General features: G+C 50.2%; 1 protein-coding gene across 1 annotated transcript in view; it reads left to right on the top strand.

Annotated features, from left to right (window-relative positions):
* LOC119453956 (nuclear pore complex protein Nup155) overlaps positions 1–23,305 on the top strand; it is a 93,024-nt gene extending 69,719 nt beyond the window's left edge. Inside the window, exons 4-5 of the mRNA XM_037715987.2 lie at positions 4,026–4,397; positions 22,359–23,305. Coding sequence (XP_037571915.1) covers positions 4,038–4,397; positions 22,359–23,123 — 1,125 coding nt within the window. The 5' untranslated portion in view covers positions 4,026–4,037 and the 3' untranslated portion in view covers positions 23,124–23,305. The remainder of the gene's footprint in view (positions 1–4,025; positions 4,398–22,358) is intronic.
* Positions 23,306–23,877: the final 572 nt, after the last annotated feature.

The raw sequence follows: 23,877 nt of genomic DNA, 5'->3' as shown, positions 1-23,877 counted from the left end.
GCATTTCGATGGGGGCGAAATGCGAAAACACCCGTGTACTTAGATTTAGGTGCACATTAAAGAACCCCAGGTGGTCCAAATTTTCGGGGGGGGGGGGGCTCAGGTTGCAGCGCAGGCTTCCTCCTTATAGAATTTGTCGAGGGATCAAATGCATGAATAATAACTGCATTGCCAATTTCATTGTATATTAGATGCTGCAAACGAATTATTGAACGCTATGCACTGTCCATTAAAATATGTATGTTTTCATAACAGAATATATTCGTATGCCCCAAAAATTGTGGCAGAAATAACTGATATCAATGTTTCCGTGTTTTTTTTTGTCTAATTAATAAGTAAAGAAAACATCTCATGAACTTTAGAACTATTGACCCTTTTCGCGCAGCAGTTTGTTTTAGTGAAATGAGATGGCGCTCACGGCGGCGCGTCATACCTCTCCTCGGCGACCGCGCACGAATACGAAACCATTACCGATTCTACCTTGCTTCTGTGCGATCAGCTGTCGGAAATGCAACTGAGTTTTCACTAATACACTGTGCTCCAATCATGCTAGATTGAATAATGTAGATTGAAGACGTGTGCAGTAGTTGGCTGCAAAAATAGTGACTGTTATGTTAAGGAATAGAAGGAATCTGTGTGGCGAAGTTCGCGGACCGCTGCTGAAACTGTCCGAACGTGTTACCGGCACTTCGTGATGTACGGCTTTCCTCGAGGATACAGAAATTTGCTCATCCACCAGCCTTGTATCGCTAACCTTTAAAGAAAGGGCTTCATCCCCAGAACGTCGGCAACACTGAGTACCACTCGTTAAACAATGACAAAGGGAGTAGTGCCGCTTCCTGTCATAGTAAGTTTCGCGCACGTTATCTATACACATCTGTCCAAATGGCAGGAAAACTTACGCCCACTCTATCGCCGACGTATCAAGAATAAGTGAATGGACGCACACTTGAATATATGCGCACTGTATACACACAATAAATGACGGACTACACCTATGGCGCATCAATGGTCGAAGCTGAATGTTTCGTGACGGTCCACAAGAGTAAGCAAGTTACTAGCTGTAATATATATTTTCTACAAGGTATTACAATGTACAAAATAGCTACGTTTCAAGCCTTGTGCGCAGCAAGAACAAATCTATCGGATTCGGAACTGAGCACACCCGTGAGCGATTAGGCAGAAAATAATCAGATGGTGGCCGCACCGAGGAACTTCACTGAGTCAGAAACTGACAAGCCACTGCTTCAAAATATTTGCCGAATAAAGAACAAAGAGCAAAACACACTAATCCTGACTGAATTCATAATCGCAAAGCTTGGAATGCATATTTAGCCCCGCTTTTAGAAGAAGCACCATATAAACTGCCTGCGCCGTTTGGACATAGCTCAATCAGCTCCGAAAGAGCTTTTGCATGTTCTCTCAAGCTGTGATCAAAGCTTTGTGTCGTCCACCTAGTCACCGTCTATGATATCTCCGAAAACAGAGGTTTTCTAAGCCGCGCCGGCGTCATACACTTCCATTGTAAACAAGGAGGCAACGGAGGCAGTTGAGGCAAGCAACGGACGTGTCACCACGTGATCAAATATGGCAGTGCCCACGGGATCGCCGCGAAAAGGGTCAATATCAGTTCGAAACCAGCCAAGCAGTGCATGGAGCTTATATGAAAGACGTAAAGGCCATGAAATGAATAGGTTGAGGACAAATATTTTGATGAATCTGTCATTCAAGAACCTTGTTTACATTTTTCTACATATGCAACGGCCAGGAAGAAACCTCAATGACGCTATCCCTCGTTGCAATCGATTGCGCAGGAGCAGCTGTAATTCGTCGTGTATTGTAATTACACCGAGCTAATACTCGCAGCAGTGAGTACAAATAAAAAGTGGGAGTTCTGCAAAGTATATATTAGAAATGCGAAGATAGAATGGAATATACAAATGCGAAGATACAACTCGCTAAAGGGCAAAAAAAGAGTCGCTGGACTACGTATTCTACGTATTTAAGCAAACGTCAGTGTATATAATGCGTCAAATACGACAAATAAACATGTTGCTCAGTCACAGATAGTAAACTTTGAGCACAAAAAGACAGATGATCCTGGCAAAAACATAACTATGATCGCAGAAATCCTACTTGGGCCATGCAGCGGTCGCGACAGTGCCATGTGGGTAGAATAATAGAGGAATAATGCATAAATCAGTACGAAAATGTCTAATTTAACTGCGTGCACAACGCCAACAATTATTCTGCATCCAAAATTAAAGGAGGTAGTCCTTCGTTTCAAAAAAGAAATAAAAGCAGGTAGCTGAAAAGGACAAACGAAGGCCACAGATGATGCGGCAAGTTGAACTACCCAATATCAGAGTGTTTTTGGCGAACGCCGCGTGGGCCGGGCTTTCAATGAGCAAGGTCGGTCAAAATTGGTTATTGGTATCCTCGCAATTTTTGTATTCGCGTGATAATTGTGATCATGATGCTACCTGCTAGAATAAACGGCGAAAATTTTTGAGGTTTTAAAAGTTAATTAAGAACTTATGCACCTGAAGGAACAGCACTTTTACTTGCATTGATTTTTGTTGCTTCGCTATCTAAAGGACAAACTTCTCTCAGCGGGAAAGTTGAGCGAAACGGTCACGTTGATGCCGACGTCTCTGTAGGTGTATAGAAGCGCCAGCCTAACCATGCGTTCCATAGACATTGTAGAGCGCAAGTAGTTTTTTAGTAAACTCTTGTTAAAAAAATATTCTCTCTGCGCTGGCAGTGGTCACTGGAAGGGTGACTAGAAGCTGCAGCAGTATTTACACATTTACATAGAACCTGCTGTCGCAGTGAGAGATGGGCATCTATTCCGGTGCTAAAACCTAAAATACTCCCTTGATGTCGTTGGCATACTTGTTTAGGTACCTTGCAGGAACAGTAGGCTGTTCGATTCCAGCGATGTCCGTCGTTTCGTCAGGAAGTATGGAGAAGCAGCCTGCTTTTGAATCTAAGCTTTCTTTGATAATGTCACCACAAATTTCTATAATTTGGTTTCGTGCGTCTGGGCTTAAATACGAGGCAAGACTGGGGCCACTTTCCAAATGGTTCTTCAGATATGTATCTCCACAATCAGCTCGCATGCGAAGAAGCACTCTGAAAATGCCTGTATTTTCAGCAGGGGCATTGCTTAAATTCATAGGGCCCCTGTCCCTGTGGCCCCGGAGAGCCAGACCTTGTCGCCCGCAAAAAAAAAAAAGAAAAAAATCCTCAATAATAGGCCGTTCACTTTCTTCTGTTTTCTCATATTTTACTTTGCCTGCCCTGGTCCAGCTGATCAATCACATTGGGCACGCTTCCTGAAAATGTTTCGAGAAAATTATCAGCTGCTAGCTGACAGTCACGGTGATATTTAGTATTTTCGTGTGTGTGGAAGATTGCAAGCGCGTGCTTCCATTTCTGGAACGGCTTGGATTGGAGGGCTCCAGTGCGCGCATGTTGGCCCGAGTTTATAAGATCATTAACCCCATAAAGTTCTAGAATTGAAAAACCAAAGCACGCCTTTGGAAATGTCAGTGCGCCTTTCGCGTCAAAAGTTTGAGAACTTTATACCCATAAAGTTTCGTAATTGAAATCCATGCGGTCCGTAGATTCCGCGACCGCTGCGAGATGCCGCAACGCGCCCGCTCGCTATCGAAAAGCCGTTGAAAGTTTGTGCTCGGATGGGGCTCTTTGCGTTACGTGACTCCAGGTGCAAGGGCATTGTCACGAAATCCAGCCCGAGTTCGCGATGTTCGTGCCGAATTGTCTTTGCGAGCGTGAAAAGGACATTGTAGACAACATCCAGAATGATTGCCGGCGTCGGTGGTAGTTTTCGTCGGCGGTGCATGCCAGCACGAAAAAATTTCGGGAGGGGCTGAAGCCCCATCAGCCCCCCCCCCTGGCTACGCGCCTGTCCCCCACTATGGCGTGCCTCATAATCAGAACTGGTTTTGGCACGTAAAACCCCATAATATTATTATTATATTATAATGCTGTGCTTTCAGGTGATTCGAGACATGCTGTCTGAGCTGCGTGCTACCAGCGGAGCCGATGTCTCCTCTTACGAGGCCATGCTCGGTCTGGCCCTGCGGTCAGATGACGAGACGTTTCATGCCTCGCTGTACGACTGGCTCTGTGAGAGTGGTCAGTCCGCACGCCTGTTGGACGTGCGCAGCCCATTCCTGGAGGCGTACCTGCAACGCCGGTGTGATGCGGCCGACCTGCTGTGGAAGTACCACGAGCGGGTGGGCAACTATGGTGCAGCTGCACGCATCCTCGCCAAACTGGCCGACCGACCGGGTGCCGATGCGACCCTGGCTAGGCGCCTCGAGTACCTGGCGCGAGCTATCGTCTGCGTCAAGAGTACCCACTTTCAGGTGCGTGTGTGTGTCCTGGCACAGCCAGCCGCATTTGGTGGCAGCGTGCAAGGCTTTCACGTCATCGACATTGGCTTGGCTGCATCATTGTGACAGAACTTGAAGCAAGTAAGGCCATTGTAGCACCATAGTATTTTAGCTGAGGTTTGTATCTCTGCCTGTATGCACTGCTGGTGCGCTTCACCAATGGAGAGGCTCCCAGATTCCCAAGTCCTGTTTGTAGACAGCTTTTGTGGACCTGCACTTGAGGGATGGCGTGTAGTGAGGACAACGAAGCTGTTACGTGCAATGTTTGGTCATCTTATTTACATATGTTTACGTCATACCCTCAGCGCCTCATGGCATTACAGTGGGGGGGGGGGGGGGGGGGGAGGGGGGCAAAAAAAAATTGCAAAGCATACTGAGCACGAGAAACATGAAAACAAATTGTATACTACATATAACATGAGCGAACATCTTCACAATCAATCAAGACAGGTGCACATACTCTAGTGCTTTAGCAAAATATATACATCATTAAACTTACAATAAACTCACCAATATAACAAGAAAATGTAGATTATTGCTAAACAAAGCTTACAGTGTAATCTCGTTAAACCGTACCTGACGGGGACGCGAAGAAAGTACATGCTAAGCGGCACTACGGCTTACCCGAAAGTAAGAAATATGCAGTTACCTGCCTGTGGAATGAAACGCGTTTCGCAAGAAAACCAAAAAACTTCTTTATTTTGCGGAAACAGGCCGCAAAAAATCCGTCACTTTCGTTTGCCGCTTCGGCGGCCCCGCAGCGACAACTGCAGTTTCGAAGCTGTCCAAGTGGAAGGCCAATGTGTCCATTAACCCTCTCTTTTCGCCGAACAGCCGCATCACATCTAGAGCTCGCGCTGCTTCTCCAACGAACGGACACAGCACATCTTCCAGCTCCGCGTTGTCGTCGTCCTCACCGTCGCTTGCGCTGCGTAATTTGGTACTAAGCGAGTTTACGATGTCACTGTCGGACAAATCTTCACAAGTTTCGACGTCATTATCGACGTCGCAAAACGGCACTCTGGCGCCGCCACCTTGTCACTCCAAAACTTCTGCAAGCAGCGCCTCGCAGTCGCTGTCGTCAGCCGCTTCTTCATCTGCATCCACTTCGCTTGGATTGATTTCTTGGGCGGACACTGCGGGCACGACAAACTGTGCACACGCGAAACAGTTCTTCACAGTTGTGGCTTTTACTTGCTGCCACGAATACGCCAGCAAATGTATTGCGCCCAGCATGTCGATGCTGTAAGTTTTCCCACTTTCCATTGCAAGAAGCATCCTGCGCAGCATGTTTTTTCGGTACAAGTGTTTAACAGACCGAATTATTCCTTGGTCCAAGGGCTGTGAAAGTGCGGTTGTGTTTGCTGCCAGGAACTCCAGCTTCACGGCAGAAAGGTTCTCTAGTTCCACGTGAGCTGGTGCATTATCTATGACCATAACAATTTTTCTTTCGAGAGCGGTAAAGCGACGGTCCACTAGGCGCACGTGCTCTTCAAACAGCTTTGAGGTCATCCAGGCTTTGGTATTGTTACGATAGAACACGCCTGACGGAAGTCGGCCACCCTTAAAGCATCTCGGCTTCGCGGCCTTGCCAATAACGAGGAGCGGCAGTTTTTCAGTCCTTGCCATGTTGGCTGCAAATGCGACCGATAGTCTGTCCTTCGCTTGTTTTCCGCCTGTGCAGGTTTCCCCTTTAAAAGCTAGCGTTCGGTTCGGCAACATCTTAAAAAAAAGTGCCGATTCGTCAATGGTAATTAAATATATCTTCTGGGGAATAGTCTCGCAATATATGTTGCAGCTTGCCGCTGGCCCAGTCCTCCACGCTGCTTTTGTCTGCCGCTGCACCTTCGCCGGAAACAACCTTTGTTGTTAAGTTGTACCGCGTCTTGAACCTTGCGAGCCAGCCACTGCTGCAAACAAAGCTGTTGTGACCCATCTGTGTGGCGAAGCACATCGCCTTTTCGGTAAGAAGGGGTTCGGTCACAGGCAAATTTTTTGCCCTTGCATTTTTTAGCCAACGCACCAAAGCCTCCTCGACGTCTGGGTAACTCGAACCCCTTAAACGGCAACGCTTGAGGTTGGACGGTGCACCATTAAGAACCTTCTCTCGCGCTGCCCAAATGCCACAAACAGTACTCAGTGGCAGGCCTTTCTGCCGTGCCAACACGGACTTCTTTGCTGCACGTTGAATGTCATTGATTATATCCAGCTTTTCTTCGATGCTCATCACGCGATGCTTCACTTGCCTGTTCGACATTGTGCGGTCCTGTCACAATCACACCGCGTCCGCAGATCACTGTCGCGAAGTTCTGGTAGTCCTGTCACGATCACGCCGCGTCCTTAAGTCGTCACGAAGTTCACGCGCACGTCCACGGCTGCTCCGACTGCTCTCGCCGGCAACGGCGTCACGCAAGATCTCGCAAGAGCACTCGCAGACAACGGGATCTCGCTAGGTCACTTCGCTGTGGCCTCCAAGATTACTACTCCGAGATTGTGCACGGTGCAGCTCGGAGGCTAGGCATCGCAATAGCCACGGAGATCCGTGCGTACGCATGCAACGCGTAGCTCGCGCTTAGCACGCTGCGTGCAGAGTCGGTTGGCCGAAGGAGCACGAGACTGCAATGGAGTATGATGGGTATTCGACGAGTGAATACTACGCATTAACCGACAGGTACCCGATGTACCGCTACGGCTTAAGCGGGTACCAAACGCATTAAATTAAAGGGTAGCCGAGTCGGGGATTCGTCTTAACTACATTTAAGAAGAAACTACGGCTTAAGCAGGTACGGTTTAACGAGGTTCCACTGTACTGTATACCAACAGCTATAAACAAAAATAAATCGCAAGAAAACCTAATACAGTAGCGATCCCAAGGAGCAGCACAAATACTCAATGATTGAAATTCTTAAAGAATTATTTGACAAGTGCAAAAAAGATTTCATTAGATGATGTAATTGCCACAGACGTATGCAATTTATTGCATTCACACATTGTTTTAGGGAAAAAAGACATGCGGAATAACTTTGTTCGCGAATTCTAGTACAGTCGAATCTCGTTAATTCGAACACGCTTAATTCGAACTGCCGGTTTATTCGAACTGACACTGTGGTCCCGTCAAAGTCGTGTATTTTATTGAGCGAAAACGCTCGGTAATTCGAATGCAAAAGCATTTGCGACGTTTAATTCGAACATACCGCGACCGACAATGCTCTCAGCAGCGCGCCAAATAACGCGGCGGCGCCTCCGACCGGTATTGCTCCGACACCGCCATAAAGAAAAAGCTTAGGAGAGACCCCTTAATGCAGCGGCCGAGGCCCAGTCCGGCCAACGAAACTACCCACGCCGGCAAACGCTCGCTTCCGGATAACGACATAAAGCGAAACTTCAGGGAGCGGGCTAATCTGCGTCGGCCGGCTGTACCGGCGGTGCCAGCACGGCGACGGGCGCGCACGGAGACAGTCAAAGGGGAGGGAGCTGCGAGGGATGCTGAAAGAGAGGGCAAGGGGAGTTGCTGAGGCCAAATCTGTTTCCCTGCTGCCCTCCTCCCTCACCTTCGACGGTCTCCGCGCGCGCCTGCCTGTCATGAGCCACAAAATGAAGAAAGAAAGAAGAAAAAACAGAAGAAGAGAACAAGAAGACACGTGGAGTCGGTTACAGAAATAAAGAAAAAAGAAGTTAGAAAATAAGACCGTCTCTATAAAAGGAATACAACATGAAAGCAAAAGAACAAGCGCAAAAGTGCACGCTCAGCTACGTGGCCAATGGGAGTAGAGACACGTAGCCGAAGAGAGCGGCCCAGCTACGCTCTGGGACGAAGGCAGGCAGAAGGAGCTGGAGGCCGAACAGGACGGGTGAATCGCGGAGACGGCGGCAACCCAATGGAAGCTCTTCTTCGGCTGCCGCGGCCACGACCCGCGAGCTGAGTGGACGTTCCACCGGAAGCCGCAGCTACAGGCTGACGGCACCGTTTCCCGGATTCCCTGCGGCTACGATCCGCAGGCTAGCGGAGTTGATTGGGCGATCCGGGCGCCTCGGTCACCCCACCGTCCTGACCTCCTGACTAGCTCAACAGTGGACCGAACTCGGACACAGCGACTTCGAGTCTACGACGAATCGACGGGCCCAACGACGTGTCGTCGGAAGCCGCGACGACGAGGTGACGTGGCCACGTCGAGAGACGCGATGTAAATATTTTGGACACCAATTCAAGGTAGCTGAGGACTTTGGGGAACTTCTAGATTTAACTCGTGCTGTAAATTGTTTGTTTCGTGTTGTTTTCTTTGTCGCTTATTTTTTCAATTATAAATGTTTGTCTTAAACGTGCGACTTGTCCCTGTCTGTCTTTAGTCCACCGAAATACGTGACACTGCCTGTCGCCATCCGGCGCCGTCCGCTTCCTGAAGTTTTGTTTGCTGCCGTTATCGGGAACGGAGCGTTGGCCGGCGTGGGCGGTTGCGCGCCGAGATATTTCACGACTCACATCATTCGTGCATCGTGCTATGGTGCTCGAATACTTCAAAAATACGTCCTTTCTTTAATTCGAACTTCTTTTAATTCGGACAAATTTAGGGCCCCTTCGAGTTCGAATTATCGAGATTCGACTACCTTATAATCGTGGTCAACTCTATGCGAATGATAGCTAGGTTCCTTTATGTAAATGTGCCTGTCAATACCAACTTTTGATGATAAATATTGTGAAAAAACTTTAATCGAAATCTGCGTCGTCGACAATCTAGCGTGTCCCATTGCATTACTTATTGCATGCGCGTCGCACTGAAGTTTCTGTCATAACGTCCAGAAACAAATCGAATGGCTAAATTTCGTACCTGCTCCAGTTTTGCTCTGTAGGGGGGTCGCAAACAACACACGCGCAATCAAGAACAGAACGCACGTACCGTATTTACTCACATAATGAACGCACTTTTTTTTCCCGAAAAAAATGGGGGGTGCGTTCATTATGGCGGGGTAAAATTTTTAGTGATCTTTTAACGTGATAGCGTTTAGGGCCCCGTGTCGCAGAAAAACCGGAGTTGGCAACCGGCGTCTGATCGCAGGTGGCGGAGAAAATCATCCAACCACATTGACCGCGCAGGCCCTCCAGGTGGTGCAAGGTTTTGGTTGTGATGAAGACGGTACAACATGCTCTGAAGATCATGCACACCACCAACAACAGCAGCATCGTGATCGCTCCGCGAAAGATGCCGCCGAAGTTACCGTTCAGAGTGCTACCCAACGTAACTGTTTAGCCGCCCATTCTGTGCCAGTACATCCGAAGGATCTACATCTATGCCAGTTCCAATAAACCTCATTTCAATTGGTGGTGGTGCTGGGTACGACCTGCCAAGCTTCCATCCTGGAACTCCGCACCCGTACGCTTCATCCCGCTATGCCCGAAGACACAACCACGCCCTCAGCGTCCACGGCCCCACCATCTACGGCCCAGCCGTCCACGCAACAGCCCCAGCTGCGTCCTACTCCTTACCTATCACCCGCTATTCTGCAGACGATCGAAGCAGAAATTGCCGACGCTGTGCCAGTGTCCCCTCAGCCGCATCCGGTAGCTGCTCTTCTCACGTACGCTGATGTCATCGCATGGCCTCGAACGCACCCCACTTTCACACCGCGTCAACCACTGCACGCGCTGACTCCACCCTGCGCTCCTTGCGCTGGCCCCATAGCCGCAAACCCTTGGCATACTCCTGACGACAAACCAATTTGCTTTGCCGGTGGCCGGCCCGGAGATATCGCTCGCTACTGTCGCCGCCGCATGTCGTTGGCCGTCTCATATGGCTATGAACCAGACTCGCTATGCCGACCAGCCACCACTCCACTACACTCCAGGATCACTTCCAAGCGCTCCTGATCGTCATACGTCATTCGACCGACGCTCTCCATCACCATGTCGGCGCTCTATCTCCCCAATGCGTTGTCGGCCCATGCCTCCAGAAGAGGAAAACTAAACGCCGCAGTTCATCAGGCAAGAACTGCGTCGCCGTCACAGCGTCCAAGTCCTCACAATTATCCGTCGAACGTAATTGCTGTTTCTGTCGAGGGAGTATCAACTCTTGCCCTTGTGGACACTGGTGCCGCCTTTTCTGTTATAAATGAAAGACTCTGTCGCTCCATCCGGAAAGTGACGACGCCAGTTGCTGGTGTAGCCCTCCGCACCGCAACATCGCAGCATGTTCAGCCGTTAGCAGCTTGTATGGCCCGAGTTGTAATTGAGGACATGATGTACATTATTGAGTTCGTTATGCTGCCATCCTGCTCTCACGACGTCATTCTTGGATGCAATTTCCTCTCACGACACAAAGCCATCATCGACTGCGAGCGGGCCGAAGTCGAACTTTCTCCTTGGTGCGATCTTGATTCAGACGATTCTCCCGAACATCACCCTAAATTAGTCGTCGCTGAGGAGACCGACATTCCTCCGCACTCCGCTGTTGTTTTACCTGTCTCCTGTGGAAGCATCTCTGACGCCACTGTGTTGTTCGCCCCTTCTGAGACATTCATCGCAAAAAATACTGTCCTGCTTCCCTTCGCGACCATCGATTTCTCGGCTGGTTCCAGCCATATTTTCGTATGCAACCTTTTGTCCGCTCCGCTCATATTTCTCCGTGGCCAGTGTCTCGGCCATGTCCAAGCCATTCAGTCCCTGCATATCATCGACGTGCCAGATGCTACTTCTCGCGACGACCTTACTGACATCTGCACTCTTTCTGCTACCGACAAGTTTTGCACCGACATCTTTAGCCCAGGCATCGCTGACGGCCTTAAACCAGAGCAGCGTTTGGAGCTTATCACCGTCCTGTACCATTTTCGTTCTTCTTTCGATGCTATTCAGCCTTCCCTTAGACACACGTCAACTGTCACGCACCACATCGACACAGGCTCCCATTCACCACTACGGCAATGACCATACCGTGTGTTTCCTACGGAGTGCAGTGTGATTGGTGAGCATGCCGACGACATGCTTCGCCGCCACATTGTTCAGCCCTTTCACAGTCCGTGGGCCTCGCCGGTCATTCTGAAGGATGACTCTATCCGCTTCTGTGTTGACTTTCGCCGCCTAAGTAAGATCACCTGCAAAGACGTGTACCCTCTACCGAGAATAGATGATGCCCTTGACTGTTCACTCGACTTGTGTTCAGGGTATAGACCTACACCATGTTTGTAAACAGTGGTAGGCACCGTCGATATATTTTAGCCCCTATAGCGACGTCGCGTAGGCTCCGCCCACTTTCCCCGCCCCGCTTGCAGGCGAGGATGGCGCTTTTTTTTTTATGGGATTGGGGTGGAGGGTGCTAAAACCACGATTTCATTATGGTTAGCTTTCGCTCGAAAGCTAACCATTCATGGCCATGTCGTGTCTAAGCACGGCGTCCAACCTGATCCCGCGAAATTGCGTGCCATTACTGACTTCTCAAAGACAAATCGACCGACAAATCTCAAAGAACTTCGTAGTTTCGTCAGCTTATGTTCGTACTTTCGATGTTTTGTTCACAACTTCGCGTCTATAATGTGCCCTCTGACACAGCTTCTGGGTAGCTCCGGCGACCTATCATCATGGTCTCGAGCCTGTGACGAGGCGTTTACTACTTTTCGGCGTCTTCTCACTTCGCCTTCTATTCTGCGTCACTTCAATCCTGCAGCTTCGACGGAGGTACACACAGACCAGACGCCAGGTCTCGGCGCCGTCCTAGCACAACGAAAACCCGGGCATCCTGAATACGTTCTTGCTTATGCCAGCCGTACCCTCACCAAAGCGGAGACCAACTATACTGTGACTGAAAAGGAATGCTTAGCTATGTATGGGCCCTTATCAAGTTCCGCCCTTACTTGTACGGCCTTACTTGTACTTGTTTGACGTTGTCACAGATCATCACGCCCTTTGTTGGCTATCAAATTTGAAAGACCCATGTGGCCACCTTGCCCGATGGGCTCTTCGACTTCAAGAGTTCGACATCAACGTCGGCTACCTCTCTGGCCGCAAGCACTCGGATACTGATGCTCTGTCACGGTCTCCTCTGCCTACCGACCTTAGTTGCCTGTCAACACTCACACCCGTCGTCTCGCCTCTCACCATCGACAGAATTGCTTCAGAGCAGCCCCACGACCCCTGGATAGCGGCCCTCCTCGACCTACTCTCCGACACGCCCATGCTGCCAGCCTCTTGCGCACTCTGGCGCCAAGCTGTTCACTTCACCATTCCCGACGACCTACGCATCTGATGGCCGCAAATGGCTACTCGTCATACCGCGCAGTCTGCGCTCCACTATCTGCGCATACTTTCACGTTGACCCGTAGTACGCCCACGCTGGAGTCTTCAAAGCATATGAACGACTTCGTCAGCGCTACTACTGGCGAGGAATGTTTACATTTTCTTAAATTTTTGCGCGCAAACAAACAGGGACGAACAAAAGGAGACACAAGGACGAGCGCTTGTCCTTGTGTCTCCTTTTGTTCGTCCCTGTTTGTTTGCGCGCAAAAATTTAAGAAAATGAATCTGTTCCAACTAGGCCGACTCGCAGTTATGCTAAGAATGTTTACATACGTCCGCAAATTCGTTCGCTCATGTACGGACTGCCAACGTCGGAAATCTGCGCCTTGCCATTCAGCTGGAGCATTGCAGCCTCTTCCCTGTCCCATCCGACCGTTTGATCGAGTGGGCATTGATCTTTATGGTCCGCTTCCTATGACACCCGCCTGTAACCGCTGGATCATCGTCGCCGTCAACCATCTTACGCGATATGCGGAAACTGCGGCACTACCTGCCGCCACGGCACGTGACGTCGCCTCCTTCCTGCTCCGCTGTTTCATCCTCCGTCACGGCCCACCTCGTGAACTTCTCAGCAACAGAGGGTGCGTCTTTTTCTCAGAGGTTGTCGAAGCTCTTCTGGCTCAGTGCCACGTTATTCATAGGACAACCACCGCCTAGAGGAACGCCGCTTGCCTCCGTAGTGTACGGACGCGCTCCACATAGGCTCCGTTATTTTTCACTCTTCATGGTGGATAATCGACTGCGAATGGCCTGAATTCTACCAGAATCGGTCTGTGAAGGTGCCGGGCACTGGTCTGCTCCGTGTTTGGATCATTTCCGTCCAGATTTTCCTATTTTTCGTCGATTTTCCTCCGACGCCGGGCTGGCCCGGGCCGCCGAGCCTAACGAACGCTGCCAGCTGCTCATCGCCCCGTCTTACCTCCGGGTACGCGTCGCAAGATGCCGTACTACATCGAGAGAGAAGAGCTTTCACCCCAAGAATTTGAGGATGACCCATGCTGGTCCCGAGCCATTCGGGCCTGCAACAAGATCTACCCCACGCTGAAGCAAGCGCCGGCGAGTGACACGTCAGCGCTATCCGGATCCCCGGCAGGTCCAGGCAAGCCTGCCGCCCCGCCACAAGGCAAGTCTGCTTTACCACCCTGCTTTACCCCGGCTACCGGCCACGGACTTCAAGATTGTTTTCCGACCGCGCGGGGGCCTCGATCTTCGACCCATCAACGGAGGTGCGCTCCTCCCGATCCTCTGCGCTGGAGCAGAGATTGACTACAATCAAGCGAGGAGCCAAGACAAGCTCCGGATTAACCCACACAACAACTCTCTCACTGTGAGTATGCCCTACAAACCCCGAACGAAGCGATACGTTCAGCTCCAAGGCCTACAACTCAATGACCAACAGTACCCGATGAAGGCGTATGTCGCTGCCCCTGACAACGCATTCAAGGGAATCCTGTACAACGCCGTGTACAACCAGTCTCAAGAGGAGATATTCGAAGACCTAGTGGCTCTTAACCCAAGCCGCACCTTCACCATCGCTGACGCACGCCAGCTTGGTCGCACCAAGTCCATCTTGGTGACTTTCATCAACACCACTGAAGTCCCACGGCAGCTGAACTTCTACGGCGCCGTCTACTCCTGCCACCCATTCAAGGCTAAAGTTGAGGCTTGCTTCAACTGTCGCAAGACAGGACATCGTGCCGACGTCTGCCCAAAAGAGCGCACCGGTCTTTGTCCACGCTGCGGCATAGCCCATCCAGTAAAGCCTACGCCGGACTGCACACCCAAGTGCATACTTTGCGGTGGAGCGCACTTCACGGGGACCAGGCACTGCAAGGTCCGCTTCGACCGCTCCGGCAACTCAAGCAACAACACTGCCAAATCCACCACCCGGACAACACCACCAGCGAGTCCACCCCCTGTGTCTCCACCCGAGAGTTCCAGAAACTCAAGAAGTCACCACCGATCCCCTTCAAGGTCCAGAAGCCGTTCGAGAACAAGCTCCCGACAAGGCCGCCATCGAAGCCGTTCGGTGTCGTTCTCGCCACTCCCAGGGCAAAAAGACCAGAACATCGAGAAACAGGTGAGCTGGCGTCCGCAACTTTCTTCGCTCAAGAAAGAAAATGCGGAGCTCAGAGCACAGTTAACTCACCAAAGTTGCGAAATTTCCGAACTAAAACAGCAATTACAGGCCCTTTTAAGGTGAGATCACTCCCCGGTAATGTTGCCGCCAGTGGTGCAGCCCCGGACACGCCCCGACGTTCCTGGATCCTCATCTGCCTCACCCTCGCGCGCCACGTCACCCACACGCAGTCCTCCTGCCAAAAGGAAATCCAATACTGAGAATGAACTGGCGCCTCAGCCAGTTGCCGAGCAGCTCGCACTCATAACGACGTCACTACAGACGCTCGAACGTGCTCTGCACTCTCTCCGCACAGCTAGCTGGATGACTAATATGTCCACCCGCTTCGAAGCCATTGAAAAGCGCCAATGCGCACAAGAAGCTTCATACTCTCAATTACAAACCCAGGTAAACGAGCTTTTCTCCAGAGGTCGCATTCAGCGCCCCACGCCCTCGATCCCTCCGTAATCGTTCAACATGGCTGCGAAACATCACAGCATTAGAGTGTGGCAGTGGAATTGCAGGGGTTTCCGTGCTAAACGGGACACCCTGCAACTCCACCTTCAAAACCTTCCCCCCGGAGAAATCCCAACGATCATTGCCTTACAGGAAACTCTGGTCTCTGTCAAACTCAGGAGTTACACCATATACGAACCCACCAACCAACCCCAAACTAGAATAGCAACCTTAATCCACCGCAATTTTACCGCCGTTGAGCACCCCCTAGAGGTAGCCGACATTGACGGTATCCTACTCGAACTCCTCCCCCGCACATGCAAGACCACCAGCCTCTATATTCTCAACCTCTACAGCCCACCTAAAAGCCCTCCAGCCCCCCTCATTGAGGCTATGCGCAAAGCCCTTGTCCTCAGTTCAGGCAGTCCCCTTCTGGTTGTGGGTGACTTCAACGCAAACCACATCAGTTGGGGCTACCGCAAAAACTGTCGTAAAGGCACAACCGTTTGGACTTTTGTCCAAAATGAAAGCTTCTCACTCCTCAATGACATTTCCTTCCCCACCCGCATTGGATCTAGCGTCCTACACAACACCAGCCCCGACCTCACACTCTCGAAACACATCAGAGATGGTCACTGGACCAACACCATACATTCCCTCGGAAGCGATCACTACATCCTCTGCACCGAGTTCAGTATCTCCTCTCTCGCACCGCCCAAGCGACGTGCAGTCCGCGTGGTCGACTGGGATAAGTTTCGCCGACTCCGGCAGACTGCCCCGGACACAATCGCGGATCTCGACGCTTGGGCAACCTCGCTAACGCAACATGTAGAACAAGCAACATCCACCATTCCCGTGCCGGAAGAAGTAGCGGCAGCCGATAGCCGACTCCTTCACATGTGGTAAGCCCATGCCAGCCTTCAAAAGCGCTGGCTAGCTCAAAAACACAACCGATCCCTGAAACGGAGCATAGCCCGCCTCGTTGCTGAGATTGAGGCCCATGCCAGCAATCTTGCTCACCAGCAATGGGGGCAGGTGTGTGACCGCATGAGCGGCAATCTTGGTCTCAAAGACACCTGGTCCTTCCTGCGTTTTCTCTTAGATCCAGGTCACACAAAGGCCACTCAACGCAAGAACGTTACCCGCATACTACACCAGCTACCTTTGGAGGACGACGCCCTCCTTCAGGCTCTCAAAGACCAATAGCTTACCACCAGCACGCCCGTCCCCCTACCCTCCTACACCGGTGCTCCTAACCCGGCCTTGGATGAGGAAATCTCCACATCCGAGGTCCGAGCGGCAATGCACCGTCTTCGAACAACATCGGCTCCGGGAGCTGACCGAATTACAGACAAAATGCTCCGTAACCTAGATGACCTATCAGTCAAAGCAATTAAGGACCTTTTCAACCAATGCTGGCGTAATCGCACACTCCCAGCGCAGTGGACACATGCCCGCATCACTTTCATTCCCAAACTAGGCAAACTTCTCGAAATCAAGAACCTCAGACCTATCTCCCTCACCTCATGCTTAGGCAAGCTCTTCGAACACGTCGTCCTTGGTAGACTCCAGAACCATATGGACGACAACAACCTTTTCCCCGACACCATGATTGGCTTTCGCCCGCACTTCTCCACCCAAGACGTAATGCTACAACTTTCAGAAGATGTCCTACCCCCCCGACACGCTAAACGCACTTGTGCCATCCTAGCTCTTGACCTGACCAAAGCCTTTGACAATGTACACCATGCGGCCATCCTGGAAGCGCTGTCCTCACTCCAGGTCGGCAAACGCACACATCAGTACATTGCGGCCTTTCTTCGCCACCGCACAGCTGAGATAACCTTCGGATCTCTTTCCTCACCTACATTCCCCTTAGGCAGCCGAGGCACCCCCCAAGGATCAGTCCTTTCTCCTCTCCTTTTCAACATCACCCTCATCCCCATAGCACGCGCCCTGGCCTCCATTCCCAATCTCTTGCACTCTTTCTACGCGGACGACATGTCACTGTGGACCACCACAGGCAGTGTTGGCGCTATGGAAGAGAGACTGCAGGCAGGAGCTGACATAGTGGCAGCTTGTGCAGCCCAAGTCGGTATAGCCTGTTCCCCCACCAAATCTGAACTCCTCGTCCTCCGCCCCCCCCAAGGGACGACTGGATATCGGACCTCCACCCACATTGACAGTGACCATTGACGGCAATCCCATTCCCGAGGTTGAAAAGGTTCGCATCCTTGGTATCCTCCTTCAAAACAATTACAAGAACACTGCCACTATTTCCAAACTCACGGCCACCATTCACCAGATGGTACGACTTATCCGCCGCATAGCTAACCGACACCGAGGCATGCGCGAACATGATCTCAGACGGCTAGTACAAGCCTTCGTTCTCAGTAGGGTAGTGTACTCACTGCCCTACCTTTTCCTCTCCCGGGTAGAAGAAGATAAAGTCAACGCCCTTATTCGACAGGCTTACAAAGCGGCCCTCAACCTACCCCGATACACATCAAACGAAAGGCTCCTCCACATGGGGGTCCACAACACCCTCGCAGAACTTAATGAAGCTCATCGCTCGGCCCAACTCGAGCGGCTCTCTTCCACCGCTGCTGGCCGACGCATTTTGACCCGCATTGGCCTTAACACCCCTGGATACTGCCTCTCGCAGAACACTCTTACACCCCACATCCACCGTCTACTCACGGTACGTCCCCTCCCCAAAAGCATGCACCCGGAGCACCACACGGCTCGCAGAGCGGCCCGTGCGGAGGCTCTTCACAAGCATTACGGCACGCGAACAGATACCGTCTATGTCGACGCCGCCTCTTGCTCCTCATCCCCAGCCTTCGCCATAAGCGTCGTCTCCAACTCCCTGATCCCGCAGGTCATTGGCTCGGTCTTCGCCACCTCCTCTATGGAGGTGCCACTCACATCTTTAGTGATTCCAAGACCGCGGTCCGCAACTTCACCCGCGGACGCATATCGGGCGCGGCTTCACGACTTCTAGCTCGGATCCACCCCCTTATGAGGCCGATCCAAATTTTATGGGTCCCTGCTCACGCGGGTCACCCCGGAAATGAGGCCGCCCATTCTCTAGCTCGAGGATTCGTCAGCGAGCAGGGCAGGTCACCAACTGGGGAGACGCTCACGAGCGCATGGTCTCATATCATGAAATTTCCCTTCATTACAGAGAGGAAAGACTCCGGTACCCACCACCACACAAATCTCTCACCAAACTGCAGCAGGTGACGTGGCGCCAGCTACAATCCCGCATTTTCCGCTCCCCCGCCCATCTAGCACTAATACACCCGGGACTTTTCTCGCCTGAGTGCACACTCTGTGGTGCGCCTAAAGCGGATTTATACCACATTCTATATTTATGCTCTGAGCTCTGACCACCTGCCGATTGGCAACTCACTGACCTCGAGCGATGGGAGGCTGCGGTGTCCAGCTCTGATCCGGCTGTGCAAAAACAGCTAACGGACTGGGCTTTAGTCGTCGCTGAGAAGCACCAGCTCCCAGCCACTGCACGCAGCAAAGAGCCAACCCATTCCTAAGGTGTAACCGCATAAGGCTCAAACGACTCAATAAAGTTTTCACCACCACCACCACCGCCTACCACCCCCAGACCAATGGACTCACCGAACATTTCAACCGGGCCCTGGGTGACATGCTGGTCATGTACGTTGCATCTGACCACACAGATTGGGACCTTATCCTACCATTTGTTACTTTCGCCTACAACACTGCAACCCAAACTACCACTGGCTTTTCACCCTACTTTTCGCTCTACGGCCGTCACCCATCCCATACCGTGGACACCCTGCTACCCTACCAGCCCGATCATTCGGAGTGTGTGCCCGTTTCGACTGCAGCACGTCATGCTGAGGAGAGTCGCAAGTTAGTGTGCCATTTCACCACCGCTGAGCAACAGCGCCAAAAAAGGCTCCATGACGCTCACTGTGTGCGACCTGTCTTCTCTCCCAGCGACCTCGTCTGGCTGTCAGTACCTGTGAATGCTCCTGGCCTCTCTTCAAAACTTCTTCCTGCTTCGATGGACCTTATCGTATTGTCCAGCGCACGTCTACGGTGAATTACCTCATCGAACCGCTGACACCCCTCTCTAACCTCCGTCGTCGTGGACGTGACATTGTTCACGTCGATCGTTTTAAGCTTTACCGTGAGCCACTCGTGGTCACTACTGTTTGAGTCGCCAGGATGGCTCCTTTTTCTCCCGGGGGTGATTGTGATGAAGCAGACGTGCAACATGCTCTGAAGATGATGCACACCACCAACAGCCGCGGCATCGTGATCGCTCCGTGAAAGACGACGCCAAAGTTATGGTTCAGAGCGCTGCCCGATGTAACTGTTTATCCGCCCGTTCCGTGCCAGTACTGACACGTGTACATGTTTATCTTTCACTGGTGACCGCTTTTCGCCGGCTAACAAAGGTTAAATGTTATCGCTAGGCACAGGACGCGCCTGCATGTTTCCGAAGTTTCTCGAATGTTATCGATGCTTCTATCCATTGTCTGTTGTCACCGACGCTTACGTAATCTGATAGTATGATCGACGCGAATGGTCTAGAACTTTCTGGAAGATACGCGGGCACCAGGGAATAATCTGGAACCTTCGATGACTCATGTATAAAAGCCGACGCGTTTCGCCGCTGATCAGATTTTCGCTGATCACCGACTGTGTTCGCTGCTATCGTTGTGCTTTGAGTGTAACTTGCTTTTGTGGGCACAAGTTTGCCCAATAAAGAATCAGTTTCGTCATTCACAGTTTTATGACTGCTTCATCGTCACTACATCTGAAGGATCTACATCTACGCCAGTTCCAATAAACCTCATTTCATGGTGAACAAAAATTTTATTTCTCGCAGTGAAATCTGTCGGAAAAATGGTAAAGTACGACTTTACAATTAGGCGTCGGATTGGCCGTCGGATTGTAATTTGAATTTACGAGAAAACCTAATTCTGCTACAAGGAAACTCAAACACAAACCCCTTTTTCAGCATTTCTACCAGACCTGCGTGCGTCAGGGCAATAGCAAACAGTAAAATAAAAAAAGGTTCTAGGGCTTTCACATTTTAATATTAGACCACTTATATTGCCCCGGGAAAAACGTCTTTCCAGCAATACATTTCAATTTAAAAGTGAAGCCGACTTTAAGGGGATCGGTAAAAGCTTGGTCTTTGTAAGCTGGCTTTCCCATGTTCAGTGTTGCAGTGAATGAAGCCTACTTGCCGTATGCGAACGATGCGATGCGAACGGGTCCCGATAACGCTATCGCGTTCTACTCTCAAAGGCGAAGCTTTTTTCCGCGGCCACCTCTGAAAAAGTCGCAGTTTCACCCGAAAGGCGTACCATCGATTTGGATAGCAAATGCGTAGACAGCTATACGAATAAGGATAGTAGTTTTATCCACCGTATAAACTTGCAAAGTAATTTGCAAGTTTATACGGTGGATAAGTCGGCGCGCATAGGCAAACATGAACCAATCACACTCAATGACAGCGGACACTCACTGTCGAAACGCTGGTGTGAGGAAGCGCAGCAGCAACAGCGAGCGAAGTGACCTTCGTGCCGTGCATCGCTTCAACGGAAACTGAGTGGCTATAATGGAGCCCGCACAAAAGCATAAGTCGCTGTCGCACCTAGACTCAGCCCTCGACGCAGATCACTTTCAACATTGCGCACGACCGCGCAATGTGCAGTTGCAGCGCCGCCTCCCTCCCTCCACCGGCACCATGCGTGCGACGAAATACGGCGTGTTTCCTTCCTGCTTTCCTGCCTCGAACGCGGAAGGATAGCGCCATGATCGTCAGCGCCTACGGCAAAAATGTGCCTGGAGTGTCCATATGATTGCTATCGCAAAAAAGTAGGAGACACAGTACGATTGGGCATCTGATACAATTGTATCCACTGGACGCCATATCGGACACCGAATCATACTGTCTCTCCTACTTCACGGCAGCAATGTCAGGGTGCGCTTATTACACCGGAGAAAAAAATCTAAATTTTGACAACTAAAGTTGGGGGTGCGTTCATTATTCGAGTGTGTTCATTACGTGAGTAAATACGGAATGTTTTGTAAAGCAATTCTTTAGTTGGCATTTTAAAGCTCTTGGCATTCCTGCGAAGGAACCCTAGACTGCCCTACCTTGCCAGTTAGATAGTTGACATGTCGCTGCCAATTTAAATTAGACGTTAAATAAACTAAATATTAGTATTACAACATGCCTCCGATGAATTAGAATGTGACTCTGGCGTCCCTCAGGGATCGATGTTCGGCCCTCTTTTATTTCTTATATTTATAAATGATATTGTATAGCACACAGCAGTAAAAATCAAGTTGTACACGGATGACTGTGCAAATGAATCAGAAGTCGAGAAGATTGTTGACCAAGAGCAGTTAAATCAAGCATTTCAAAAAGTTGTTTCGTGGTGTAAAGCTTGGCAAATTTTGAAAATGACTGTCTTCATGCCCATTACATGCAAGAAACATCATCTCCTAATCCTGTATCATACCTGTGGTATCACTTTCAGAGGTCATGCAATACAAATATTTTGGTCTCTGGATATGTAGTAATCTCAGATGGACTAAACACATCGACATAGCAACAGCAAATGGTAATCGTAACTATTTTTTATTCCAAGAGCACTTCAACTTTGTACTCCCTCTGTGAGAATTCTTGCCTAAAATCTGTAATTCTTACTATCTTAGTATCATGTATCTTACACTTGTATCATGTTGAACCTGTACACTAAAATTAGATAAACTTGAACGAGTGCAAAAGAAGGCTATTCACTTTATCATGATTTTGGACTTACCTCAACTTGAATTCCTATACCAACTAATTAAAGGACACTGCAAAACTAACTCTCATGGTCAACCGTTTATCTGCCCTACATATTACATGGCCAGCTCCGCAGTGTAACCTATGTATGTATTTCCCACCCTGCTAAAATTCACAATGGCATTTGCAGTATAAATAAACAAGCCTGCAAAGTGTAGGAAGGGAACATGCAAATTCTTACTTTCTTGCTTACACCTGTTGCTTTTGTGCCTCTTGCAGGTCACAAATGCAGCTCATGAAGGGAACTTCCTGCACCAGCTTGAGGAGAAGCTAGAAGTGGCCCGCTTGCAGGCCAAAGTCCGGGATGCGCTGCTACTGAGGCCAGACCTGCCGATGGCAACTGAGCTGGCTGCCCGCCTTGATGCGGAGCTGGTAGATGTGACGCACCTATACGGTGAATACGCAGATCCGTACGATCTGGCCGAGTGCAAACTCGCCATTGTGCGCTCCTCGGGCTACGACAAGCCCTTGCTGGTTGAAAGCCTGTGGCAGAGCCTCCTGGAGCGAGAGTTCCATGAGAACGCCCGTCCGGACCAGCTGTCTCAGCGATTAGAATCGTTAGCCCGAGAGTATGCTCCGTCGGAGAAGTTCTTCCCGCTAGCCTTCCTCGTCAAATTCCTGGAATTGCGTGGAAGCCAGCATGGTTTCGAGCCTGGCTGGATTCTCGAGCCTTTACTTGGTGCCCACGTGTCCATCTCCAGGCTCAGGGACGCTTACAATGACCTCTACCGAGGGAAAGACCCGGCGTTCGCTGAGCGCTCGCTCCATCTGCTGCATGCTATAGCACGTCTGATTGGACTGTTCCTCGAAGGTCGTAACGTTGAAGGTGTTGAGAGGCGGCGCCTGGCCAACAGGTGTGTCAATGACATCCCAGGCTACCTCATTGACCTGCAATCAACGGCTGCAGGAGACGAGACTGTGATTAGCCTGATCGGCACGTTTAAGGAACTCCAAGCTAGCCTGGACATATGTGTGGCAAATTGATACGCAAAGTGTCTCACTCCATCGACATCTCGTTCTGAGTGTATATTTTTTATGTTCTACTGTATGTCACAAGTTTGGACATTTTACAGCAGTCGCCAGTGGTGCCATCCACTGTCATCGTGATCACTGTTTCAAGTTGATGATGAAACAGCATGTGGCCAATAAATGTTCAACTTGTTCAATGGGTCATTATCTCGTGACATTGAAAATGCAGTATCCAGTAGTACTACACAAACTACACAAGGCACCAAGCAAAGACAGAATGTAAAAATAATGAATTTAAGGAAACCCTGAAACGATTTTGAGGATTTTGTATAGACGTACTGAGTTGTTAGGGTAGGTCCTTCTGATCATTAAGTGACACTTCTAAGTGCTCCGCATAATGCATGTAATTTATTATGAGATTTTAAAAATGTACATCGCTACCGATCGCAATGGCGCCGCTCCCCTAAGTTTTCAGCCGCCCCACCCCTATTGACGCATGTTGTCCATCTGATCCCAGTGAAGCATTAATGTACCATAGATGTCCATAGAACATCATGTTTCAGACATTGCGCACATCCTATAGATATCTATATTTCTCCAAGCAACATTACAAATACATACCATGGATAATATAAGTCCCATCCAAATCATGTTGCTGTAATGTTGATAGGATGTCGCAGCTGGTCATAAGTAACCTCTAATAGATGTTCTTTTTGGGGATGCAGGAGGTCCATAGAACATCTAGTGGATCTTTCCTGTTGACGCTATA

The sequence above is a fragment of the Dermacentor silvarum genome, chromosome 5 (genome assembly GCF_013339745.2).
Source record: "Dermacentor silvarum isolate Dsil-2018 chromosome 5, BIME_Dsil_1.4, whole genome shotgun sequence".
Classification (NCBI taxonomy): domain Eukaryota; kingdom Metazoa; phylum Arthropoda; class Arachnida; order Ixodida; family Ixodidae; genus Dermacentor; species Dermacentor silvarum.
Note: the sequence above shows the minus strand (reverse complement) of the source record. Positions and strands in the feature narration are given on the sequence as shown.